Source organism: Oncorhynchus gorbuscha, linkage group LG22 (genome assembly GCF_021184085.1).
Source record: "Oncorhynchus gorbuscha isolate QuinsamMale2020 ecotype Even-year linkage group LG22, OgorEven_v1.0, whole genome shotgun sequence".
Taxonomy (NCBI): Eukaryota; Metazoa; Chordata; class Actinopteri; order Salmoniformes; family Salmonidae; genus Oncorhynchus; species Oncorhynchus gorbuscha.
The window spans coordinates 17,452,360-17,460,545 of NC_060194.1; the positions used below are offsets into that span (position 1 = coordinate 17,452,360).

The window sequence follows — 8,186 nt, forward strand, 5'->3', positions numbered from 1 at the left end:
CTCACGAGTTCAACAACGCGTTGCGATATGGCACAATATACTTCTGTGGTTCAAATTCGACCCAAATTCAAATTCTTCACGAGAAGCTAGCTGGACCTCGACAGCATCATCGTGCTGGGCTTGGCGGTGGCCTCCTGGTTTGATTTCTGATATTCATCGTGGCAGTGATTAGCTGGTTAGAGCTAAATAGGCTAATAACACTTTTACTGCTAGCTAAGAAGTTAACTCAAATCTGTAGTGGTGGGGCGTGAGGCAGAGTTAAGTGCAACGGTTTCAACCGTAAACGTGGCATCTTCCTAATAAATCAAAATCCAATATTACAGGGGGAGGCATATCTCCTTATTCACGCAGCCTACCACAGATGAGAAGCGTTTTTCCCGCTTTTTATGGAAATGCAAAGGAGTCATACCTACTGCCCAGTGACTTTCCATGGCCCCCTTACACACTTACACACACACATTATGTGGCTCGCTCTGTCCATGGTGCTGATACAGCGCAGCGGAGATACAGATTTCGCGCCAACCTGTCACTCAATCACTTGACATTGTTGCTATTATTTTATAGGGACATCAAATTAAAACTGAGGTGGTACAAGTTTCAACTGAGGGGGCTAAGTCCACTTTTAACACACACACCCCCACCACCCCCTGGAGCCGGGCCTGAACCAACCCTTGAGACAACCATCCATGTCTCCCCTATTGTATTTAGGAAACTAATGCATAAGAATGGTTAAAATATCAATTCAAACCCAAGCATAAATGTTAAGATATTATTCTATTTCCCAACTCGTGCGTGCCATAATAATAGTAAACTGTAAGCAATACTGCTGCTCAGAAGGTAGACTGAAACCATACTAGGCCGATAGAGACGTGGTTCTTCGCTGTAGTAAGCGGTGAACACTTTATATAGCGCTCTAAAAATAGAGCCCACATGGTCCAATGGAAATGAAGGAGACTTAGGTCAATTCACCAACCAAATCACAGAAGATGGTCAAGGTAGGCGGGTGTTACACTTTGGCGCACCCATTGGTCGGCATCACGACAGCGTAATGCAATCACGTGGGGGGAAGGCCGTCTGTAAGACATTGCATAGTGAAGTTTACAGAGCGTCGACGGACTTTCAGCGAGTTCACTGTTTGCTATTAGAGCAAGCAAGTAAGATCGCTCTAGGAAGAACACTTGCGCTATCACTGCTGTAAGGTGATAAACATACCTACTATTCCCAACTGCTTTTCTACAGCATATTATACATGCAAATACATCGAAGTCGCACGTTTTCTTGAAAAAGAAAACAAGGCAATTGAACTACCTTGATTTTTGGTTGTAATTGCAGCCGCATTTATAGGAGTGAGATGGATGTTATTCCTATGTGCAGCATCTTTCAGGAGCTCCAGATAGTACATGACACCGGATACTTTTCAGCTTTACCATCTCTTGAGGAGTACTGGCAGCAGGTATGTATATATGATCATTTATAAATAGTCATATTTAGATATAGAAAACACTCTAAAATGAATGAAAAATAATGCTTATGTATATACATCGACATAAACTTGTCCGCAAACCCAGGTTGCTGTCAGTGTCCCTGCAAGCTGTCAGGAATGCAGAACGTGACTAAGTGATGCAGAACAACGAAAAAGTTGAGCTATTGGATTGAACTTGTAGCACATTCTTGACACATAGTTTAATTGACGTAAGACTGTTATTGAACGCATGTTGCAATTATATACAGCCGTCACAATGTAATAGCCTAATCGAATGAATGAACCAAGACTCAACATTGTTTATATTCAGTTCTCTAGACGGATTATGCCGTTCATTCTAGTGAAGAGAGTTGTTGTGTGCGCGTGCGTGTGTTAGAGAGCAAGAGAGACGATCGTATTCGAAATTACCGGAGAAGAGTAGCCTATGTGCGTCTTTTTCAACAGATTTGGTTCAAAATTCCCACTAACTCGCAGTCATTTTATAAGAATTACATAATAGTCGAGAAACTAGTTTTGTTTTTTGAGGGTGATTGAAATAAATAGGCTTCACTACACAAAGTTTCCCTTGGATATGTGGGCTTGGGGCCAAATTCCCTCTCCATGCCCTGAGGCATTCAAAGCTCGCCAGAGATACATTCTGCCCTATTGAAAATAAATGTTTGCAATGAATACAAAGTATTGGCTTACTAATAACGTTTTTAGGTTCGCCAGAAATATATTACAAAACAACTTACACTGTAATGAATATTTGTTTTAATTTGTATTCTATACCCATTATAGTTTGGAATTCGTTATTTTGAATGCTAGATGCATGTCATAGCTTTTAATATACTGTAGTTAGCGTCCACTCTCTGATTGTCAAGCTTTCAGGAAGTGTCCTTTACTTCCTTTTTAGAAGCTGAAAATAACTCTTGCAGTATGAAACTCTTGCAGTATTCATACATAAAGCTTTTTGTGGACCTGCTTGAACCAGGCCTACCTCCTCCATTCCCCTGTGTGCTATGTTATTTCTAGCTATGCCACTGGATGCATTATTAAATCCAATTTATGCTGAATAATTGAAACATTTAAAATATCTACAAGCACTTCCCTAACCACCAGGGGGGCTCTGTAGCATATGTAAATGTAATCACTGCGCATGACGACAGCTATGTCGTGGAAAGAGCACGCCACCAACTGAGGAAGTGTGTTTACATGTAACCTTCCTTGATCTAATCTACTTCTCAAAAGGTAACCTATTCCCTATATAGTACACTACTTTTGACCAGAGCCCTATGGGCTATGGGCCCTAGTCAAAATTAGTGCACTATAAAGGGAATAGGGTGCCATTTGGGAAGCAGAAGCATTAGAGTCTCGGAGGACAACCATTACATCCACTCCACTGCCCTCAGAATAGTACATTGTGTATATGTACCGTATACTGTGGGTAGTTTTTATTCCTAGCTCCTACATGCTGTACTCATTATTTTCTCCTTCATCAGACATGTCTGGAGTTGGAGCGTTACCTCCAGAGCGAGCCCTACGTCTCGGCCACAGACATCAAGTTTGAGACGAGTCAAGAGGATCTCTGGAGCAAACTGATCCTGGCCTGCGGGGACAAGGCCGAGTCCGACCCAAAGATCCACACTCACATTAAGGAGGAGGACAATCAAGAGGCCAACAGCTTTAACTCCGACGCCAGCAGTGAAGCGTCTGACAGCTCCGAGGAGCTCTCACCTCCCCTCGACTTCACCTCCAACCCACTAAGTGACATTATGGGAGAGGGAGAGGACCTGAGTTCCATGGTTATCAGCACTCCGCCATCTTCTCCTGAGGTGAACAAGGAGGCCCCCTCCATATCCTCCCAGGTGTGGAGCGGTATACAGACAGTGATGCACTCGCCAGGGAAAATACGGACAGGGGGCATTGGTGGACGAACGGTGGAGAGGGGAAGCTTAGCCAATGGGGAGGCTTCTCCAGACGGGAGGAGGCGGGTCCACAGGTGTCATTTCAACGGATGCCGAAAGGTTTACACGAAAAGTTCCCACTTGAAAGCACACCAGCGTACACATACAGGTAAATAGTTGATTGTTTACAGGTAAACTGCATAATCCCACAGCACCTCTTCCCAAACAAGTGTATACTGTATATGTATAGAAAAAAGCAGAAGCTCTGAGCTATCCGACCAGACCCGAGTCTTAGTAGTAATATCATACAGGTAAAGCAAGCTAGTCCAAAGAGTGGAGGTGGGTGTTGTTACCCACATACTAATGCTGCTGTCACAGCAGAGAGGCCTTGGGAAAGACATCCAGACCAGCTGGTTATGATGTCATCAGTGTTCTGAATCTGCAGGCATTTGCTTTACAAAGAACATTCAGAAGATGATTCCGTTTCGGGGGGGATTAAATTTAAACCTCATCAAACAATTACATTTTAATATGTTAACAAGAGAGTCTTGTTTTTAAAAAGTTATTTTCATGAAATTTCTCTCTGCATTCTTGGAATAGTTCGCTAGTACGTAGTGTCTAAACTGTGACCTAATTCACACAGTAGCAGCAGTTACTTCACGTTGAATGGGGGAGGGGCGACATAAAAACCTTTTGTGGGCATGGCCAAGCCAGCCACAGAGGATGTGGACTGGATCTTGAAAACAGATCACATTTCACAATGGGAAAAGAAAACGACTGAATCATTTACATTTAAAGTGCGGTGGGAATTTTACATTTACTGTTATTCGTTACCGAGTTATGCGAGCAGTTTCTCTCATCACCTCTGACCTCGGCTTGCCAAGCTGTTTACAGCTGTCTTGCACATTAGCAAGGCTCCACATTCCAACCAAACTGTTACCAGAGCTAATGGAATTTTCACCATTAGAAATCCCCTACATTTATCCCTTCTCACCCAGCCACTTCATAAGCACTATGTCTGCTTATTCAACTACTTTTAAGCAGTATACCACAGCTCATATTTACAAGTTGTAGTACTCTATCTTCTAACATGTAGCACTTATAGTATGTTATGTCTATTTCTAATTTGGAAACAATTGAGCACAGCAATAAAATCATTTGTTTTCTGTTTGCAGGTGAGAAGCCTTACAGGTGCTCATGGGAAGGCTGCGAGTGGCGTTTTGCACGGAGTGATGAGCTAACCAGACACTTCAGGAAGCACACTGGGGCAAAGCCATTTAAATGCAGTCACTGTGACAGGTAAGAGAAGTGTTTAGGGATGGATGTATCTATTGTTTGTTTTCATTATTTTATTGAGAAAGATTGTGAAGGTCATGAACACTTGAATGTTTGGGCAACTAAAGGTAAATCCATGCACCTGAAATACTGACTTAAGGGACTTGAATATCAATGCTGTTATATTCGTCTTTTACCTATTCTAAAAACACTGTGCCTGATATGCTTTCTTTCTCCTCACAGGTGTTTCTCTCGCTCGGACCATTTGGCGCTTCACATGAAGAGACACATCTAAGCGGTGGGCCCCGGGGCAGAGGAGAGCAGAGCGGTGTTGAGCGATGGTCCTGACTGTCTCCTAACCTGTCTGTGGGGAGGCTGCAGTGCCCTGAGAGGGGAGAAAGGCTCGCGAGGGGAGCGTGCTCCAGTGAAAAGCATGCAGGCCATTTTTGCACCATACTTAGTGCCTCCAAGACCTCTCAGAGGAAAGAGCTCTGAAAGGTCGACACATTCTGAAAAATATCACGAAAACCACCATGGATGAAGGAGAATTAAGAAATTCACTAGAGAGAGGAGAAAGAAAATATCTGAGAGGACAAGAAAGAACGTTTTTTTCTCTGTATGGTGTCTGATGCTTTGCGGAGTTAGTTTCTGGTTTGAAAATATGCAGTGGTACTACTCCAATAAACGTGTGTTGTTTTCTGTGAGCATGTGGACTGACTGACTGTGAGCCTGCTGTCAGACTGCCTGTGACTGGGTGCCTGTCTTAGAATGCCTGTAACTGGGTGCCTGTCTTAGAATGCCTGTAACTGGGTGCCTGTCTTAGAATGCCTGTAACTGGGTGCCTGTCTTAGAATGCCTGTAACTGGGTGCCTGCCCTGTGGATGTACGACTCCTGAGTAGATGGCTTGTGTTGTGACCTGAATGGCATTGAGGGGATGATGAGTTTTTGACTGAGGTTTTATTGTCTCGTGGTCATGAATGAATGCAAGCAAAGGAGTTGTTGTGCTCTTGTGTGGAGCGCTGGTTGAGTCTAGGCTGGGTTTGGCAGTGTGTGTGCGTCTCAGCCGTCAGTTTTGAGGTTTGAGAGAGAGCACCACCATCCGAACTGAGGTGGTACATGCTCCTAAACGAGGTTTGGGGAGGGGAGGGGGGTTGATGTTTGGTGCAGCTATTAAATGTGCAATGTATTAAGTAGCTTGTCTCAAAGTACATGCTACAAAGCTAATTTGTTGTCCATTGTGTAAGCTCAGTATCTAAAGGCTGTACACAACATTGATATATCATTATACCAGAAGTTGCATGATCTTGGGTTTGTTTGTCACTCGATTAGGCCTACTTATAACACAGGCAAATCCCAATAATGAGCAGCTATGCATCCATTTTACTCCGTAGATACCACAGTATTGTACAGAAACATAAAGCAGTGATGTATTTGTTTCCTTCTCTTCTTTTCTATGTTTGGAGATACCACTATTGCTTGGCAACTGTGTTGATCATGGGATAGTTTTATTTATATTCAGTTTAATAACTCATTTCTTTATGTCTGTCCTCTTGCTCTCCTCTTTTTCTATATCTGTAAATACACTGTGACCTTAATGATGCCTTATGTAAGTGGCCTTGTCCAGATAAATAGATCACTCACGGGGGGGAGGAGGGGGGGGTTAAATGCGGTAGTGTGTGATTGAATAGCTTTATTAAGGCTCCGATTCATATGGTTGCACCTTTTTCCCTTTGTCTAGAAATGATGGTTGGTCTGAAGACTCTCGAATAAAAGTTAAGCTTTATACTTATTGACATTTCTGTGTTTTATTGGTCAACATACATACTGTATCTATCTATTCGGACAAAAATCCTGTTTTGAAAAGAATCCTTGATCTGAGACAGAATTCTAGAAGCAGTTCAAGCAATTCCATTTGAAAAGGTCTACTACTGTGTAGTAGTGTAATGTGGTACGTTATGCACTTCGAATGGAATGTGTGACGGTGGATTACTTTTGAAAGTACAGATTCTATTGGTTGGTTATGGGGTTGAGTTCTCGTGACGTGATCTGCTCGGCCACCAAGGCCATGATAAATTAAGAGTTATTACAAACAACCCATTCTGGTCAGGCAATGGCATGTTTTTTGAACTGTTAAATGCTTACCTGACATGAGTGCTCTCAAACTGACAGTGGATGTGGATGCTTATTTCTTACTGACCTGTATGGACTGCCATGTTTTAACCCTATACCAATGTACAGTACCGGTGATCTGGTCAACGTCGCTGTCGAAAGGTCCCCTTTTAAAATATACATTGTGGATATCGAAACCATGCAAAAGATAAAAGTGTTGTTTAAAAAGTTTTTGTAAAGAGGCTTATATTTTTCAGGGTACAGGACCCCAGTGTACATTTCTAAGAAAAACAATAAAGACAAGACTACCGATTTAACTTGGGTGAGTATTAATGGCCCAATAAACTGAAAACAAATGACTTATTGTTCACTTCTACAGTGTTGGAGAAAGATTGCATTTTTTTCTTGCTCGAGTTGGGAATGATTCAGCAGAGAGAAATGAAAAACTCTGATTGTCGAAGAGATTACACACTGAACAGCTTTTCGTAATCAAAATCAAAACAGCAGTTTTGTCAGCCTATATTACTTCAGCCAATGTTAGGTGTTGGACAAGCCACATATGTTATGTAACCCAGCCAATCTTTAACTAAAGAGTATCTTTATTGAAGAAGAAGAAAAAATAAATTATTATGTTTGATTTTTGTTTGATTTATGGCGTAACAACGTTTTTTTTCATTATTTTTTTATTATTGTTTTGTAAAATATTTATCTCTGTATGAATGTATTTTTATTGGAATAACGATTAAAAAAAATGTGACCAAACATTTTTGTGTTTTTGCTTCTTGCGTCCTCATAGTGGGATCTTGACATAGGACAGTGATATTAACATACTCCTTCAGGTTCCTGTCATTTTCATCGGATCCACCTCACTTTACAGACGGGTGGGTTGTTTAAATGTCAATTGAAAACATAAACACATTTGCCCAATAAGCACGTGTTGTCCCTCAAATGCATTGTTACAATTGTTCGTTAGCTAGCCTAATTATAGCCATATTAACATAGACGTCTCCGGAAACACTTACGTCATTTAGCAGACACTCTTATCCAGAGCGACTTACAGTAGTGAGTGCAGACATATTTTCATATTTTTTCAAACTGGTCAACCCGTGAGAATCGAACCCACAACTCTGGCATGGCGAGCGCCATGCTCTACCAACTGAGCCACACAGGACCTAGGAAACATTGACTTTAAAAGGTGCATAGCTGAAAAGGAGCATTTGGATTGAATTCAGACCTTAGTTGAGACTGAGCTGCATACAGTAACATTTACGTTTGATATTTCTGTCATTCAGCAGATGCTCTTATCCAGAGTGATTTACAGGAGCAATTAGCGTTAAGTGCCTTGCTCAAGGGCACATCAACAGATTTTTCATTTTCACCTTGTCAGTACCCGAGCTGGCCCAACCTCTTAACCGCTAGGCTACCTGCAGCC

The 8,186-nt window shown here is 42.0% G+C and overlaps 1 protein-coding gene across 1 annotated transcript; it reads left to right on the forward strand.

The window, feature by feature from the left end:
* Positions 1 to 1,094: 1,094 nt before the first annotated feature.
* LOC124009893 (Krueppel-like factor 6) lies at positions 1,095 to 6,440 on the forward strand. The gene is made up of 4 exons (XM_046322135.1): positions 1,095 to 1,453; positions 2,965 to 3,538; positions 4,545 to 4,668; positions 4,888 to 6,440. The coding sequence occupies exons 1-4, from the start codon at positions 1,352 to 1,354 to the stop codon at positions 4,937 to 4,939; spliced, it is 852 nt and encodes a 283-aa protein (XP_046178091.1). The 5' UTR covers positions 1,095 to 1,351; the 3' UTR covers positions 4,940 to 6,440.
* The last annotated feature ends 1,746 nt before the right edge of the window (positions 6,441 to 8,186 follow it).

Coding starts and splice junctions, on each gene's coding strand:
- LOC124009893 (XM_046322135.1), top strand. CDS start 1,352: ATGGATGTTATTCCTATGTGCAGCATCTTTCAGGAGCTCCAGATAGTA. Junction 3,539..4,544: donor ACACCAGCGTACACATACAG/GTAAATAGTTGA, acceptor TTCTGTTTGCAG/GTGAGAAGCCTTACAGGTGC. Junction 4,669..4,887: donor AAATGCAGTCACTGTGACAG/GTAAGAGAAGTG, acceptor TTCTCCTCACAG/GTGTTTCTCTCGCTCGGACC.